Genomic DNA, 19,378 nt, shown 5'->3' with positions numbered 1-19,378 from the left:
GCTTTCACGGGCAGACTCGCTGCCAGCTGATTGGCTGCAAGCAACGCCAATCCCACGTTCCACCAAAGAGAGGCGGGACTAAGTGCCGCGTTCCGTGTCTGCTCCGCCGTGCGCGCGTGCTGGGGGCGAGTTGGGGGCTCGGCCTGCGCTCCGGGTGAGACCCTGGCTGCTCGCCGCTGGTGGATGGTAATTGCCTGCCTCGCGCTAGAAAGGTAGTGTGGTGTGACTAATGGGTATTTATTACATTCGCGATGGCTCGAGGGCCCCCTCCCCTCTGCTACTCCTGGTCCGGGTGCAAACGCTGCCGGCAGCTGAGGACGCTCCCCGCAGCTGAGGACGCTCCCCGCTCGGGGCGGGAAGCAAAGTCGGGTTTGCGGGCGCGCTCACGTGGAGCGCGTTCTCTGAGCAGGTCTGGGCTGCTGCGGAGTGTTCTGGTTTGGTCTTTGTTGCGGCCCATTCCCCAGACCCTTTCTTTTGTTTTCCAAGCAGCAAATTTAACCCATGGCACCTATAACTCATCTTGTGAGGGTGGCAGTTATTTACTATTGTATGCTGTGGCATCATACAGGGGGTACAAGTTAAACTCTTTAAAGTTAATCACGAGTTTTGCTCCTGGCGTTCTGGGTTTATCCGTACTCTGAAGACAGGCAGCTGTATTACATCCTGAGGAAATGCGGATGCCAAAAATTGATCTTGAGGAAAGTCTTGATTCGATTTTTTTGGAATCGTCTTTGAAATGTAATTTCCCTCACCTTGGCAGTGCGGGAAATTTGTGATTTTTATTGCCGACATAGCTTTCAACATTTTGAAGTTGACTTAGAATGTTGGCTATGTATGTCTGTGTATCTTGCATTTCTGTTGGCTTTCTGACCTTAATTGTTTTGAATTTGGTGTAATCTTTAAATAAATTATTTCTTTGTTTTCTCTCTAATGAAAGTCTGTGAGTTCTCTGATCTTTACTTCTTTTTTAGGCACACCTATTGTCCTTAACTGACTTTCCTGGTCATCAGCACTCTTTCAGAAGTGTTTCATTTCCCCCTCAGCAAATATGGAAGACTATCCTGATATGCCCAGACATTCTTTGCTGTGATTTGTAAGCTCGATATAAACCCTTCCACTTTTTCAAAAACGTTCATTTGGTACACATACAGTAGAGTACTATATTCCAGGAGTTATGCTAGGGATGTGTGATTGATATGAAACTCCTCTCTTCAAAGAACTCTTAAGTCAGGAGTAACAGACAGAAATACATATTAATAGAATAACTTGTGATAAGGTTAAAGTGAGGAATGAAATAAAGGGGGACTGCAGAGGAAAGAATGCCTAATCTGTTGGCAGGTAGGGAGAGGAGGCTGGAGCAGGGAAGAAAAGCTTTCTTGAAGAGTTGATATTTGAATTAAATCTGGAAGGATGGTTAGAAGTCAGCCTAGAGTGAGAGAACTGTATGAGCTGAGGAGGGAGTGAATGTCACCACTTTTAAGAGAGACAGTTGGCTGGGAGTAGTGGCTCATGCCTGTAATCCCAGCGCTTTGGGAGGCTGAGGCAGGCAGATCACCTGAGGTCAAGAGCTCGAGACCAGCTTGCCAACATGGTGAAACCCTGTCTCTACTAAAAATACAAAAATTAGCTGGGTGTGGTGGTACACGCCTGTAATCCTAGCTACTTGGTGGGAGCTAAGATAGGAGAATTGCTTGAACCTGGGAGGCAGAGGTTGCAGTGAGCTAAGATTGCTGCACTCCAGCCTGGGAGACAAAGTGAATCTCTGTCTCAAAAAAAAAAAAAAAAGAGAGAGAGAGAGAGATGAGTTGTACAATATGATTGCTGTCGTGCACATTTGGGCAAAGATGGGATGACATTGGGAGAGAAGGCAAAAATCCAGTTGTTAAGAAGTTTGGACTTACCCTGATTGGCAATTGGAAACATAAAAATTTTAAGTGGGGCAGCAACATGATGAAATTTAAATACAGAAGGAACCCTATAGGTGTCAAAATATCAATTAGGTAGATATTGCAGTAGTTCAGAAGAGAAAGTTTGAGAGGCTGAATGGAGGCAGCACAAAGAGGAGAGGACTAGTTTGGGAAACATTTAGATATTAGGAGAGGTAGAACTGGGTGGCAGGATATAGAGTGAGTAGAATTTCTAGGATGACTTTAAGGTTTCTAATTTTGCATTAGGTACTTCAGATGAAAGTGTTCGGCAGGGTGCGGTGGCTCACGCCTGTAATCCCAGCACTTTGGGAGGCTGAGTTGGGCGGATCACCTGAGGTTGGGAGTTCGAGATCAGCCTGACCAACATGGAGAAACCCCATCTCTACTAAAAATACAAAATTAGCCAGGTGTGGTGGCACATGCCTGTAATCCCAGCTACTGAAGAGGCTGAGGCAAGAGAATCACTTAAGCCTAGGAGGCGGAGGTTGCAGTGAGCCGAGATCACGCCATTGCACTCCAGCCTGGGCAACAAGAGCAAAAACTCTGTCTCAAAAAAAAAAACCAGAAACTCTTCAAGGGCATGGCCTTTGGAGTCAATGCCAAGGTGTGCATCTGCCACTTAATAGTTTTGTGATCTTGAGCAAGTTACCATGCCTTCAAGTCCTATTTGGTGATAAAGGATGATAGAATATGTAGAGTTGTGAGGATTAATAGGATAATATATATAAAATTCTCATGTTGGCTATTTTTCTATTATCAAACAAGAAATGTAGGAAGAAAGTTAATTAGAGGCCGGGTGTGGTGGCTCACTCCTATAATCACAGCACTTTGGGAGGCCAAGGTGGGCAGATCACCTGAGGTCACAAGTTCGAGACCAGTTTGACCAACATGGTGAAACCTTGTCTCTACTAAAAATACAAAAAATTAGCCAGGTTTGGTAGTGGGTGCCTGTAACCCAGCTACACAAAGGCTGAGGCTGGAGAATCACTTGCACTAGGGAGGTGGAGGCTGCAGTGAGCCAAGATCACGCCATTGCACTTCAGCCTGGGCAACAAAAGCAAAATCTGAAACTTCATCTCAAAAAAAGAGAGTGAAAGATTCTCTAATCACTTTGGGACATGTTACGTTTAGGTTGCCTTCAGATCAAATAAATGATATTTAGAACATAGATGGAAGTAAGGCCCAGGAGTCCAGAAAAAAGTTATGATATGCAGGTGAACTGGAGGATGATATGGAGGTCAGTTAAAATTATGTATATAAAGGGAAGGAGGTTGCTTTTTCTAATGTTTGTGTTAGCGTAAGAAAGATGCTGATAAATTATATTTAGTGGTCCTTCATTAATATTCATGAAGTGAAGGGCTTGCCATGAATGAAGCATTTGATTGTTCTGCCTGGCACCCAGAGATACATAATACATAATTTCCTACATTCAAAAGTTGTACAGCAGGAAAAAAGGAAGAAAAAAAGTTTTACAGTTCAGGACGGGTGTAGTAGGTTCAATTATACAATTTAATTAATTTAATCTTTACAGTTGTAATATTTTACATTGATTATAGGACAAAATGATATTTGATATTTTGAATATATTAGATTATCCAGTACATAATTAAAATTAACTTCACTTTTTTTAAAACCTTTTTTAATGTGACTACTAGAAAATTTTAAATGATATATATGGCTTACATTATAGTTCTGTTAAACAGTGCTGGATAGAATAGTGGTTAAAATGGCAGGCTCTGAAATCATGCTACTTTGGTTTTACCCTAGCTCTTACTAGCAGTTGCGTAACACTGAGGAAATTAAACTTTCTAAAATTCAATCAGCTAATCTATAAAATGGAGATAATACAGATACAATATGCTTGTGAATTTGGGAGAGACAGAAGTATTCAGACTGTAGCAATTAGGAGAGAAGAAAGATAACCTGATGTATGAAATGAGATACAGACATCTTAAAACACCAGAGGACACAATGGGATGGGGTAGATAAGTGATAGAATTCATGCTATGAATTGCCATGGTCTTAGTAAACTAGAATGAGGAATATTGGGATGAAATTAAAAAAAAAAAAAAGATTTTAGTTTTTTCGTTGTAGGCAATAAAGTTATTATAGGGAATGAGACAAAGATGATGAGATTGAGACTGCCCAGAAGGAGTCAGTCTTGGTTTGTACCCCAAGTTTTGTTGATCAGTGTTTTTCTGATCAACAGTTAGATTTTCTAGCTAAGGGAGAAGACTTCTTGAATCCAAGCCCCTATGTGGTAGGGGTTAAAGGTGAAAAGATTGTTCATTAAGAGGTTTGGAGGAGCTCAGTTTAGAACACGTACCCTGGGATATTTTTAGCATTTATATACCAAACACTGTAATAAGTTATTTATATATACTACCTTATTTACTTCTCATCACAATCGTATGATATCATTATTATATCCATTTTATAGATTAGGTGATTGTATTTTAGAGCGTTTAATTTCCTCAGTGTTATATACCTGTTAGTGTAAGAGCTAGGATAAAACCAAAGTAGTGTGATTTTGGAGCCTGCCATTTTAACCACTGCTCTATCCAGCACTATTCAATGGAACTATAATGCAAGTCACATATATCATTTAAAATTTTCTAGTAGTCACATTAAACAGATTTTTTAAAAGTTAGTTTTAATAATGTGTTTTATGTAATCTAATGTATCCAAATATAAAATCATTTAATCTTCTAATCAAGGTAAAAAAATATGATTTTTATTAATGTTGAGTTGGAAATTGTGTGTGTATTAGCATATCTCAGTTTGGACTACCCACGTTTCTAGTGCTCAGTAGCTACATGTGGCTAAGTGGCTACCATATTGGACCGTGCAGAACTGTCCCTTAGATCGAGGTAATTTTGAAGCTTTGGAAGAGTGCAGAGGTGCCTTTTGCTTGTGACAGCACTAATTTGTGTGAATGTTATGACAATGCAGTAGCCCACAGTCCACTGTTTCCCTGCATGAGTGGGACGGGAAAGCCTCTCAGCCGTTGAGAACAACAAAAATAACCACTGAGAGGTAGTTGTTCACAGCTACTCTCCTGAGAACTGGGTACTCCAAACTAAATCAAATATATAGATTAATTAGAGGGTAGTTAGTATTTAAAAAGAATTCCCAGCATTCCTTTACATAATGATCTCTCATCATAATACTCTACATTTTATAAGGCCTTATGGTTTGTAGAATAACATTTTGTATATACTTTCTTACTTGATTCCTCACAGTAAACCAGTGAGGTGTTAGCTCCATTTTTATAGATGACGAATTGATTTATGGAGGGATTTGAGTGATTTGCTGAGTGAAATAAAGGTGAACCCTGAATACCTATTTTATAGGTTCTGGTCTGTACGTCTTTTCACTGTGCCAATCACTTTTGCCTTGTATATAGCCAAATATACTGTATTTTTGAACTGTGATCAGTTAATACTTTCAGAACACAATATGTTGGGCCTCTTCCTGGAAGTGCATTCCTTAAACTCCTATGTAATTGTTATAGTGCCTGTGCTACATTTCCCACTCAGTTACTGAATCTTTCTTTACATGTCTTTATTTGTCTTAGGCTGCTTGAGAAATAATCCTAAACCGATGACTTTCTGTTTTGTTTTTGGTGTTTTATTTATTTTATTTACACCTAGGTTCTATAGGATTAAATTATCATGGGAGCTAGTCATGGAAAATAAAGGAAGTACCTTGATGTCCACCCCTAACCACCCTTTTTTCCTAATAAAACCTTGACTCTATGGAGGAATTGCATGTTGTCAAGCTTGTGCTTATTTTCCCGTTATCTTTTCTGAAATTAGGCAGTAAGATGCAAAAAGCCCCCTCCCTGCATGCTTTACAAATGGAATTTCCATAGGACATTTTTGGATTTTTTGTTCATTTGTTTGAACAAAGGATTTCTAGTTACCAACAGAGATTTTGGATCTGCAGGTTGGAGCTATAAAGGACCTCAAATGCCAACCTAGAGATTTGAGCTTTATCTTACTGGCTTTGAGAAACCACGTAATTAACATAATGTTTTAGGCAGAATAGTGTAGAGGATAGTTATCTGACATATCTGATATAAGATTAGTTCAGGTTGACAGTAATCCTAACTCTAAAGGAGCTTGGTGATTGAAACACATTATAACTCATGAGAATTTATGGATGACTAATGATGTTTAAATGAGACTGTTGATAAGCCACATAACTGATTGTCATTATCCACTTCCCAAGGTCATATCATCACTTGCTCATTCTCAGCCAGCTACACTCATTATAGCACAATTGTTCTTTTCATTCTTCAATTATTACTATAGTGTTTTTAAGAAATCTCTTTAGAACATGCATTTCTTGATTCCAATATTTATGAGCTTTCAGTGATCTGCTATAAAGAGTTTGGACCACGATATAGTTGGCACAGACGTTTAAGGAAATAAATTTGATATAAAAATCTCAAATGAGAAGTACCCGGGTCCAGTTACTTACTCGGCTTTCAGCCTCTTAAATGGTCATAACAGTAAGTGTAAGTCTCAATGAAGATGATCTACATAGTACCTACTTTTTATGGTTTAAAGGTTTAAATGCAATACCATATGTAAAGTGTTTAGCACAGTGTCTAGCACACTATATATTTAATGTAGTAGTTGCTATTTCTATTGTAATCATCATCATTTTAATTAATGGGCAGTATGGACTGGGTGGCCAAAGGTTAAGAGTCATTGAGGCTAATTAGGAAATTATATTGGGAACTAAATGTGAGAAATACTGAGAAAAAAATGAATGGGATTTAGGAGTTGATCAGATTTGAGTTAGGGTGAATGGATTATTCCTATAGGAAAGTCATGGGTTTGAGGTAGGGATTGGTTAATTATATTTTTCTGCATAAGATAAAATTACAGTTTGAGCTAGTGATTATTTCAGCAGGCAGTTGGAAATACAGGGTTAGAGTTAAGTTAGAATTGGTGATAATAATTAGTTCCACAAAAATCCTGGAAGAAATCTAAAAAAAGCAATTTCTTCCTCAAGAATATTGTGGCCTGTTTGTTTTTAGGTCTATTGTGGATTTTTTGAACCCATTTTTGGTTATTTTTATCCATAGGCATTTATATATATTCATATATTACGTATCAATAGAGGAATTGTTGAAGGACTTGCCTTAGCTCTGCCTCTTAACCGTATGACCTTGGACAAGTTTTCTAATTTCTTTGTGCCTCAGTAGTTTTATAAAATTGAGGTGATGATGGCACCTAGTTTCAAAGGATAATAGTAAGAAATGGAAGACTTATGGCTGGACCTGGTGGCTCATGCCTGTAATCCCAGTACTTTGGGAGGCCAAGGCAGGCAGATCACTCAAGGTCAGGAGTTCAAGACCAGACTGGCCAACATGGCAAAAACCCCATCTTTACTAAAAATGTAAAAATTAGCTGGGTATGGTGATGAGCACTTGTAATCCCAGCTACCCTGGAGGCTGAGGCAGGGACACATGAACCTGCAAGGTGGAGGTTGTGGTGAACCTGGGTGACAGCAAGACTCCATCTCAAAAAAAAAAAAAAAAGGAAGAAATAGAAGACTTAATATTGTATGTGCTAACAGTTGAGCCAGCATACAGTAAGTCTCAATGAAGATGGTCTATTATTTATCATTATTATTGCCATCTGTTCTGTTGGTCGGGAATGTTTAACAATTCTTACAAGTTGCATTTTTATCTTCTAGCTGCTCTGTTAAAAGTGAAAATGAAACAGTTGCCTGCGGCAACAGTTCGACTCCTTTCAAGTTCTCAGATCATCACTTCAGTGGTCAGTGTTGTAAAAGAGCTCATTGAAAACTCCTTGGATGCTGGTGCCACAAGCATAGATGTTAAACTGGTAAGTGTCCTTAAGAAGCCAAATATCTTTAAGACAAAGAAAAAGGGCTGGACAGATATTTTCTCTTTAAACTGTTACCTTTATTTCTTTATACCAGCAAATTATTCGTAGGATATTGAACCCTTTGTCTTAAGAGGAAATCCTTAAAAATAAATTTTAATTTAAATTAACATTATAGTAACACTAAAGGAAATAGGTTATGAAAGAAAACATGTTCTTTAGGAATCCATCACCTAAACCATCTAATGTTTGTATTTTCTACATACATATGTCCTTGGTTATTCATATTTTCTTGTTTTAGTTATTTTCTTTTGCATTTTATTTTTTCCATCTAATCAAATTTCAGACCATTTCCCTTGTTACTTTTTTCACATTTAAAAATTTAAGTGCTGTATATTAAATCATTTGGGAAAATATGACCTACATCACTCATGATTTATTGCAATTAATTTGCATGTCTATTTCCTTTGTTCTAATTGCTAACACAAAGAGGTATATTTTATATATTTTTGTGTCCTCTATACCTGGCCAGTACCTAGTACATAGTAGGAAGGTAAATAAATCTGTTGGATTTTTAAGAACACATTTTTAAAAATCTCCTAATTATCAGATATTTATTGCTGCTTCTGGTTTTTTGGAACTAGAAACAATGCTGATAGAGAAACATTTGTAAGAAATGGACCTAACTTTTTCTTATCTACTAGGTAAGATTCTATGACATGGACATACTATATATATTTTGTGTAAAAATAAAATCCCGGTCACTTTTTATTAAACTCTGTGACTTAACTACTACTATACCCATTTTATTTATTATTGTTATTATTTTTTAAATTTTTTGAGATGGAGTCTTGCTCTGTCACCCAGGCTGGAGTGCAGTGGCTCCATCTCGGCTCACTGCAATCTCCATCCCCATTTCAAGCAGTTCTCCTGTCTCAGCCTCCCAAGTAGCTGGGATTACAGGTGCGTGCTACCATATCTGGCCAATTTTTGTATTTTTAGTAGAGACGGGGTTTCACTATGTTGGCCAGGCTGGTCTCGAACTTTTGACCTCAGGTGATCCGCCCGCCTGGGCATCCCAAAGAGCTGGGATTATAGGTGTGAGCTACTGTGCCCAGCCATACTATACCCATTCTACAAATAATGTTCTGAGAAGTTTCCCAAAGTCACATAATTAGTAAGTAGTAGAGCCAAGACTGGAATCCAGGTCTTTCTGACTCTAAAACCCATTCTAGGTTTTCTTTCTGTGGCAGTGGTTCTAATGATGTTTGGCTGCATCAGAATAACTTAGGATGTTTGCTAAAACCATTACTGAGTCTTACTCACCTGCCTTGGCCTCCTGAGTAGCTGGGATTACAGGTGTGTGCCACCATGCCCAGCTAATTTCTTGTATTTTTAGTAGAGACCGAGGTTTCACCATGTTTACCAGACTGGTCTCTAACTCCTAACCTCAAATGATCTGCCTGCCTGGGCCTTCCAAAGTGCCGCAATTACAGGCGTGAGCCACTGTGCCCAGCGAAACTTAAATTTTAGATTGAGAGAGGTGTGAGGAACAAAATCTTAGGTGTCTCCCTCCAATGCTTTGTATATCTAATTTATCTAAAAATTGCTGACATATACAGTATTATATCATTTTAGGTTATTAGAAAGACATAATATTTTAAATACCAGAGTCATTATAATTATAATTTGTCATCATACAAATGAACACCATGGGAATTTAAATTTAAATTTTGTTTTTGTTATGTATGCATATTTTTAGTATTAGAATATAAAACTGTGAATTGAGATTTTGAAAAAATTTTCTTTGCCTGATGTGATGGCTCACACCTATAATTCCAGCACTTTGGAAAGCTGAGACAGGAGGATTGCTTGAAGCCAGGAGTTTGAGATCAGCCTGGACAACAAAGTGAGACCCCCATCTGTACAAAAAATTAAAATAAAAATAGCTAGGGACTATGGCATGCACCTGTAGTCCCAAGCACCTCAGGAGGCTGAGGTAGGAGGATCACTGAGCCCAGGCCTTCAAGGCTGCAGTGAGCTATCATGCCACTGTACTGTAGCCTGAGTGACAAAGTGTCTAAAAAAAATCTTGACTTTTTTTCAAATTAAGGACTCACTGATTGCCAAATTAGAGGTGTTTTCTCAGCAGTTTCCTGTTGGATGGCTATAGATTTTTATGTGAGCAATAAGGGAGAAAGTATTAAAAATCAGGTTGATTCCTGCCATAGAAAAAAGCAAAATGAGTAAACAAAAAAACAAAATAAACAAAAATCAAGTTGAATAATGATACTTGCTAGGTTCTTCCTGACTAGAATATGTGTTACTTTGTTGCTGATGGACTTCTGTTCTGTTCTGTTTTGTTTTGTTTGGGGACCGCATATATAAAAGGTATATGTAATTCAGAATAATTTTTTTAGTTAAGTTTAAACAAATTATGTTATATTGTAAATATCCATGATAATGAAACAGTGAAAAGAAACCTTAAAGATCAGCCTAACCTCCTTATTCTACAGTTGAATTGAGTCCAGAGAAAACAAGGGAGTTGCCCATTGTACCATAACTAGAAATTAGTAGAGCTAAAGAATTTAAGCTCTTGGCCCAGCGCAGTGGCTGACTCTTGTAATCCCAGCACTTTGGGAGACTAAGGCGGACGGATCACCTTTGGTCAAGAGTTCGAGACCAACCTGACCAACATGGAGAAACCCCATTTCTACTAAAAATACAAAAATTGGCAGGGCGTGGTGGCGCATGCCCATAATCCCAGCTACTTGGTAGGCAGAGGCAAGAGAATTGCTTAAACCATTGTGGTGAGCTGAGATCGCGCCTTTGCACTCCAGCCTGGGCAACAAGAGTGAGACTCTATCTCAAAAAAGGAAAAAAAAGAATTTAAACTCTTATTTCTATAATGTTACGTTTCCATAAAAGTAAATCAAAATGTCAAAATTCTTTCACTTGTGTTTCTAAGTGTGATAACAGTTTAATATTTTTATATACTAAAACTGTTTGTTGACATTTTGTAGGAGAACTATGGATTTGATAAAATTGAGGTGCGAGATAACGGGGAGGGTATCAAGGCTGCTGATGCACCTGTGATGGCAATGAAGTACTATACCTCAAAAATAAATAGTCATGAAGATCTTGAAAATTTAACAACTTACGGTTTTCGTGGAGAAGCCTTGGGGTCAATTTGTTGTGTAGCTGAGGTAAGGTAATTATATTGGTTATTTAGTGATTTCATAATCACTGAATGTTACAATTGAAACTAACCCGGTATTTGGTGAAGTATGGCTTTAAATATTTTTATTTTGGTAAAATACGCATAATGTAAAATTGATCATTTTAACTATTTTAATGCTGTACAATTCAGTGGCAATGGCATTTTCTGCATTCACATTGTTGTGTCTCCATCACCATTATTCATCTCCACAACCTTTTCATTATCCCAAACTCTGTACCCATTAAACAATAATGCCCTTTCCCCTATCCCCTAGTACTCACTGTTCTACTTCCATCTCTATGAATTAGACTATTCTAGGTATCTCATATAAATGGACTCATAAATTATTTGTTCTTTTGTATCTGGTCTCTTTCTCTTATAATGGGTTCAGGATTCATCCATGTGGTAACATGTATCAGAATTTCCTTCCTTTTTAAGGCTGAATAATATTCCATCGTGTGTATATACCACATTTTGTTTATCTGTTCATCCACTGGTGGACACTTGGGTTACTTCCACCTACCTTTGGATTATTGTGAATAATGTTGCTGTGAACATTGGTGTACAAATATCTATTTGAGTCCCTGCTTTTACTTCTTTTGAGCATATACCCAGAAGTAGACTTACTACGTCATATCATAACTGTGCTTAAAATTTTTTGAGGAGCAGCAAAGTGTGTTTTACATTTGGAAATTAAACAGATGTTTAACTGCAGCACTTCTCAGAGCCTTTACTATATTCGAGCGCCTTGTAAATCTCTAAGGTTGGTAGTCTATATAGGTACATTTTCCTATACCTACTTGACCGTGAAATTCTTTTATTGAGAAAGCATATCATTTTTGTTTGTTTGTTTGCTTGTTCTGTGGACTACACTTTGGAAATGCCACTCTAATCAGTACATTTAATGAAAGTATGCTCTAGAGATGTGAATTGACTTGATCTAAACCATAGGCTAGTTAAGGGCAGATTGGATCCAAGAACTTTACCCTTCTGACTGTGGGTTAGGTGCTCAGTGTCTATAAACTCCTGAGTTTAGTGCTTGAAACGGTCAGTTCCATAGTACCAATTATACTATACTGTCTCTGCTCCAGATTTTATAACTAGTTTGTGGCAAAGCCCATTTAGAACCTTGATCTCTTCATTTCTTTGTATTTCAGTTGTGTTTGATTACATGACTCTGTACTACTTTTTTTGTACTATACTATTACTCTGGGTGTTGGGCTCTTTTATTGTGTGACAGTACCTATGTGCCAGTGAGTGATAGGATGATTGTAAGGGTCTCTTGAGCTATTGAAATTTGCCCAGTAGCCATGTAATTCTTCATTTGTGCTTAGGCTGGCAGACCGTATTTAGGCAAGAATGTTCCAGTACAGTGAAATGATAGGACTTCATACCTGTTCTGAAAAAGTGGCACAGATGTGATATATTGTTGCTGTCTCCTCTTCTGGTCTTTGGACATCTGTTTAGTAGTCCAGTCTTCCCAGGAGTGATATAGTCTCTAGGTTCATTGTGGTCTTCCCTCAGCCCTTCTTCCTTTGAAGTGCTGGCACAGTATAGTGTAGGTTTTCTCCATTTTTTTGTGGATAGGATTCCAGCTCAGTACAGATGCTCCTTGACTTACGAGGGAATTACATTCCTGATTAAACCTTTGCAAGTTGAAAATATTGCAAATCAAAAATGCATTTAATGTGCGTAACTTTTTGAGCATATCACAGCTCAGCCTAGCCTACTTTTAACATGCTCAAAACACTTACCTTGGCCTACAGTTGGGCAAAATTATCTGGCAACATAGTGTACTGGAGAGGACCTGTTTATCCTCATCATCACATGGCTGACTGGGAGCTGAGGCTTATAGCCTCAGCATCGCTATTGTATCCCCCACTTTTTACTGAATGCGTATCACTTCCATAGCACTGCAAAGTGAAAAAATCCTGTGTAAGTAGCACCATTGTTAAATTGGTGACCGTCTGTATTCAGTTTTTTACTTTTGCACTTTTCTGGCTGTATAACATGATGTCCTAAGTAGGCCAGAAAATTTGCAAAGGAGATGAAGTTTAAGTGGGAGATTTTGCTGTTAGAGCGTGGAGGACTAGGGGTCCTTGTTTATTAGAATTCAGATGTTGAGACATCATTAAAGGGAAATTATTATGTGTACTCTTTTTTTTTTAAAGATGGAGTTTCACCATGATGGCCAGGCTGGTCTTGAACTCCTGACCTCAGGTGATCCACCCACCTCGGCCTCCCAAGGTGTTAGGATTACAGGCGTGAGCCACCACACCCAGCCTATGTGTACTCTTAAAACCTCTATCCAAAATGTAGCACACTGTGTACCTCTCTATTTTCCTCAGCGATTGCTTTAGAGTTCACTGAACCTCCAAATAGATTTTGGGGAAGAGTGACTAGAAGGTTCAACTGGGCATTGTCCATTTTTCTCCCCAAGACTATAAATGGGAACCTACAACACTGGATCTTGTACGAAGTTTGTTTTTAAAATGGAATGGTATTTGCACCTGGGAACCTCTGAATCTCCCTGTACTGTTTAGCTGTTAGTGGCTGCTTTAGAAGTCATCTTTTTTGTTTTAGAACGTAAGCATTTGATTTTTTTTTTTTTTTTTTTTTTTTTTAGCTCTTGTTCAAACTTGGCAGATAGGCTTTAAGCTTTATTTGGTAGATTATTGTCAAAAAAGATAATTTGATATTTCTGTATTTTCTGCAAGATACGTGTACTTAAAACCCTTCAGAGCCGAAATTGGTCATAATTAGCTTTGCCTGCTAGATGGCAGCACTATACTTGGTTTTTAGAAATATGTTTTACAAGATCCATGTGATTTATTCAAATCTTCACTGTAGTTCTGAGTTTAGATGGCAATTTTGTAAGTCTTTGTCCATTGGTCACTTTCTATCTTGTTTCCTTATTTGGTTACTTAAATCCACTTCATAGGCAAGTTGATCATTTTGTCATTGTTTTATTTTTAAGCACTCAAGTGGCCTTGAATATAAATAAAATAATTTTGCTCATTAGAATTACAAAACAATTGTCAGAGTATCACAATATTAGAAAACTGTAAGGTTTTAAAAAAATGTTTGCAATGCCAAGCATTTGTTTATCTTAGAAAATACAGTATTTTATAGAGTTTCCTTTCTTACAGGTCTTTGGGAAAATCGTATATAGATGTGTGTATGTATGCATGAATATACACACGCAGACACTAACAACACAATGAATTTTTACATATGTACACTCCTGATCAAGATTTAGAACATTATCGGAACCCGAGAAAGTTTCCTCATACCCACTCCCAGTCAGTACTCCTCAGAGGTAACTGTTACTCTGACCCCTGTCAACACAGATTAGTTCTGTATGTTCTTGAACTTGATATAAATGAAATCTTACAGTATGTATTATTTTGTCACAAGAGTTTTTGATGATGATTTAGGCTTGGTTATACCTGAAAGCTAAAGGAAATACAGAGCTAGCTGGAAGGAATTCTGATAGTAGTAGGGGCTCTAGTACACCATTAGATTCCCCCACTTTCAGGACTGAGCAGTCAGCCCCCAGCTGCCAAAACTGTTGGTGACTCACCCCTGAGTCTTCCTCTGGAGTTTGCCCTTACTGCAGCTGAAGAGAACTGCCTTACACCTGCATACAGTGACTGATTGAGGGGCTATAAAGGTCCCAGTTCAGGACAACATTGCCCTATGCCCACTGGTGATCATCCCAGATAACCCCCCAATAAGCTGCCTGCTCACTAATCTCCATCTCAGAACCAGCTTCATGGATTAGCCAGCCTGCAATGTAGGTCTTCTGTGCTTCAGTGTCTTCATAGTACTCATGAGGAAACTGAGGTCTTGTGAAGCCAAATGCTAAGTCTTAGCTCAACTTTAAAACTCCATCTCTAATAATCAAGTAATGTTCATTGTCTACTCCATGCAGGGTGCTGTGCTAGGTAGATGATTTCAGAGGATTTGTACACAGTGAAATAAGTGAAATATGAAATTTGTAGCCTATTCAGGAATACATAGTGTGTTCAAGGCAAAACCCAGAATTCAGTTCTAATATCATGCCTTTTATTAGGGAGTTTTCCATAGTAGGTTATATTACCTCCTTACTAGCATGATTAGAAATGTTATTTATAAAGTTTAAAAATACATCCATATTAAATATTAAATTATTTACAAATTTACCCAGGCTTGCAGTAGTAAGTTCAATAACTAAGTTGTTAGCAGTAGGTGAGTTGAAACTTATGTGGAAGGACTATGAATAGTATTTCAGAAAAACAGGAAATCTTGTATGTTTGTTGAAGTCAGTTACATTTAAAAATAAAATTTTTAAAGTAAGACCTATTTAATGGCTGCTTTTTTGGGGGAAAAAAAGTTCAGTTTTTAAACTGAATGAATATTCCTTAGCACTCAGAATTGAGGTTTCATATATAGAAAAAATACATTTTCATGACTGGCTTATTGTGAAACTTTTCAGATGAAAATTACAGTGAACACAATAACAATTAGTGATTTGGTTATTTTATCTACCAAACTGATGCAAATAATTTTAAAGTCATAGGGTTGTAAACCATCCCAGGCTCCACAGATTGATACGTAATTGGGCACACTATTAAACAGCCATCACCCATAACTCCGGTTGTTGAAATTACTTTCTCTTTATTTTTAAAATGTTGATAATTAAGAAGAAAAATTGAGTTAGACTTTTCAGCAAAATTGGCTGGAGAAATCTAAAATATATCTAATTCTATGTTCTTTATTTATATACTAGAATGGTCAGTTTTCCTAATTTGTCAATAATAAAATAACTTCCAACCTTAAACAGTTCAAAGGAGTAAACCTTTATTTTTGTTTTGTTTTCTAATTTAAAAAATTTTTTTGTAGAGATAGGGTCTTACTCTGTTCAGGCTGGGCTTGAAAACCTGGCCTCAAGCAATCTTCCTGCCTCAGCCACCCAAATTGCTGGTATTACAGGCATGACCCACTGTGCCGAGCAGGCATTCTTTTTATAGCTACAGAGTAAACTGTTGGCGTTTAAAAATGAAAAGTAGTAATTGATCTGTGATGAGTGTAAGTATATCAGCAACTGACACAAATTTACTGGTAATGGTTTTCTTTAAAATCACATCAGCAAGCATAACTTCTTGAAATTGTTGACTGTAGAGGAGTAATTTTGAGATATTTGTCATCTGTAATTACTAACACTAATTACTAAGCACAGTGACTGGGTTGAATTAGAGATAGTGAAAATCCTGTTTTGACCTTCTCATGCAAATTTTTATAAAGATTGTTTGTATTTATTATTCCTATCATAAAATATACTTAAAATATTTTATTCCTTTTTAGGTTGATATTTTATATGTGTTATCAAAGAAATGTTTAAGAAACTAACAACATTTTTGAACTGGATTTTATATGGGTGCTAAATTACACTTTGGTTTTGGGAGAAATAAATAAAGAACAAATTCTGAAGTAGGAGTCATAAACCTAATTGTAAATCCTGAGTGTTTGGATAGGCCAAAGGCCAAAAGTAAGGTTAAGTTTTCTGAGAATATTTTTTTTTCTTTTTTAAATCAAGTGAGGATCAAATAAAATAATACATATTACATTGTCTTGAATATTGTGTGCATACAGATGAAAGTTATTTCTACTTTGGACTTGTATGTGAAAAGTAGTATACTGCTGTATCATATAGGTGATAAGATCATTAGACTTGCTTATTCCTTTCTGCAAACAGTATTTTACTTCAATATTCAATGTTTATGTATACTTTTCCACATTTGGGGAAATCCTTTCTAAAATATAATAGCCATTTATAGGTAAATTCCTTCAATTTCTCGCCAAATGTCTTTATTCTGTAGTATTAGTTCATTTTTTTCCCTTGTTTTTTCCTCAGAAGTATTAGTCATCCTCTGTATAACATTTATATTTGATTCATTCATTCACCATTTAAGTGGTTGCAATGTACTGAATATTATTCTGACCATGTCAAGCTCATTATGCAATTGACCCTTAAACATCAGCTGGTTGAGGTGCAGACCCTGTCCCCCACCACTTCGTCATGCAGTCAAAAATTCACATGTAACTTTTGACTCCTTTGAAACTTAACTACTAATAGCATACTGTTGACCAAAAGATAACATATTTTGTATGTTATGTGTATTATATATACTGTATTCTTACAATAAAGCAAGCTAGTTTTATGTTATTAAGAAAATTATAAGAGAAAATATGTTTCTGTTTATTAAATAGAATCTGTTCATTAAGTGTTCATGTTGAGTAGGCTAAGGAAAGGGTGGAAGAGGAGAGATTGGTCTTGCTGTTTCTGATGGCAGAAAATCTGTGAGTAAGTGGACCTGCACAGTTCAAACTTGTGTTGCTCAAGGGTGAACTGTATAATTTTGTGATGAGGTAATGTAGGATCTATAGATTTGTTTTTGTATCACATCACATTAGGCCTCCATAGCTTAGAGGAGCAAAATGAGAAGCTGAGTTATTCTGTTTTGAAGATGGCAGTTGGGACTCACTTATTTGTGGGCCTACATGTTATAAAAGGGTCAGGGGAAGCCCGTAGCATCATTATGATGGTTCTAAGCTGCCAAGGATTCCTGACTCCTTTTCCACAGTGTAGGGTGGTCTCCTATTTCCTTTATAGCTGTGATGGTAGAGCTTCAGTCAGAGTAAGTCTGGGAAGTTTCAAAGCAGTTGAATATTTTACTTCCTAAATGCAGCTTCCTCACAGGCGATGGAACTCTGTTGAAAGGAGAAAAGCCAGGGCTAAGAGCTCCCTGTTGCCAGGCTCCCCAAGTGGGTATCTGGGAACAAGTTCTACAGTCAGAGTACTTTAATTAGTGCACAATACTTGTATATACTGCACAGGCAGGCAGGCAGGCATACTCACATGCAGAAAAGAAAACATTTCAGTCATTCAGGCAAAAGTCTGTATTTCACCTGCATCATAAAGACCTTTAGTTTTAGACTCATATTTGTGTCAGTGTTCATCTAAAAGTTAGCCCCCCAAAAACTCAAAAGTCTTTATCATAATTAAATGCATTTTTGTCAGAGGATTTTTACTCTAATTATCAGAATATATATTTTTCTTTACTTTTTATCTAAACATTGAAGAAAAACTATGTTTATCTAAAGTTTAAATGCTTTTATGTAATTTTAATTTTGTAATGATACTACAATTTCTTGAAACTCAGTAAACTGGACAAGAGTCAGTTTTAATAACTGATAGCCTCTGAGGTTCTCTAAGGACTTCTAAAACTTCTCCTTTTAAAATACTGGTTTCCTTTATTGCTTCTCTTGACATCACAAGATTCACTCTCTGTTACCATTCCTCAATGTCTCTAGTAAGAATCACCAGTAATATTGTGTACTGTTAGAGATGCTCCTGATGGTGGAGTTACTGCAGGTTCAAATGCTGAATTCAGTAGCTTTCTGAACCTATGCCTGGTCCAAAAAATTTCCTGCTCTGGACACAGGGTCATGTGATGAAACGAACTCTTGAATTCATTTTCCGTCCTTTGAGGAACACACTGTATTTCATAAGTTTATGTGTTTGCTTTATGCTTTATTGTCTTTAGCCATGAGTTCCAAAGCATTTCCTATCTAAATAAATTTTCATAATCTATAAATTGTAATTTTACAAAATTTTAATGTTGGAAAATAGAGGGGTTTTTTTCACTTTAATGTAAATGTTGCATTATGAGCACTAAGGTCTTATTTTGCTTTTTAGCACTTCAGCTTCTTCATCTAGGCTGGAATATATTTGTTATCACTAATATGTTTAAAGGATGAGCCCTTTAATATCTTGTAAGATGCTTTGAAGTGGTTGAAACAAAATCCCATGTAACCTTATAAAGTATTAGCATCATCTTCATCTTATCACCCTTCCCTTAAAGATGTTATGTGTGATCATTTATTCAGAACCATCTAGAAGCCACTGGCAGAGTTAGTACTGGAACTCAGAGTTCCAGGGCTGCCTTTGATCAGTGACACCAACTTTAGGTCAGGTGGCTAGTTCTTTGGAGAAGAGAAATAGAATTCAGTTAACCTTGGCATTTTAGAAAAGCAGTTGGTTAAATGTAGAATTGTTTTTAAAGGAATAATTATGGAATAATTAAACACAGAAAAGAAAATCTCTAGCAGTTTCTGTCCTCTAAATTACACAGCATTTGAACCATGTAATATATTTTGGAAGAAGTGGATCCCTTAAGAGTACTCAGAAACTCATAGTTTTTCAGTTCTGCTTTTTTGGGGAATAGTATCACAGTAATAGCAGCTTGACATAGAGCCCCATAAGAGTTGTATAGACTTTATTTTCAGAGAGAATCTAATGTCCTCCACTAGTACTGTGAGCT

The 19,378-nt window shown here is 37.1% G+C and overlaps 1 protein-coding gene across 5 annotated transcripts in view; it reads left to right on the top strand.

Annotated features, from left to right (window-relative positions):
* The first annotated feature begins 24 nt into the window (after positions 1-24).
* PMS1 (PMS1 homolog 1, mismatch repair system component) overlaps positions 25-19,378 on the top strand; it is an 85,767-nt gene continuing 66,413 nt past the window's right edge. For 3 of the 5 annotated variants that reach the window (XR_004273261.1, XM_032292654.1, XM_032292653.1), the window contains exons 1-3: positions 25-212; positions 7,641-7,792; positions 10,816-10,998. Coding sequence is in view for 4 of the 5 variants with exons in the window: in XM_032292654.1 (XP_032148545.1) it covers positions 7,661-7,792; positions 10,816-10,998 (315 nt within the window). In the remaining variant the exon portion in view is untranslated. Of the gene's footprint in view, positions 213-971; positions 1,094-7,640; positions 7,793-10,815; positions 10,999-19,378 lie in introns of all 5 variants that reach the window. The other 2 variants (XM_032292652.1, XM_032292651.1) reach the window with 2 other exon arrangements.

This window comes from Sapajus apella, unplaced genomic scaffold, assembly GCF_009761245.1.
Source record: "Sapajus apella isolate SASKATOON/1434 unplaced genomic scaffold, GSC_monkey_1.0 scaffold28, whole genome shotgun sequence".
Taxonomy (NCBI): Eukaryota; Metazoa; Chordata; class Mammalia; order Primates; family Cebidae; genus Sapajus; species Sapajus apella.
This window is presented reverse-complemented; position numbering and strand designations above follow the sequence as displayed.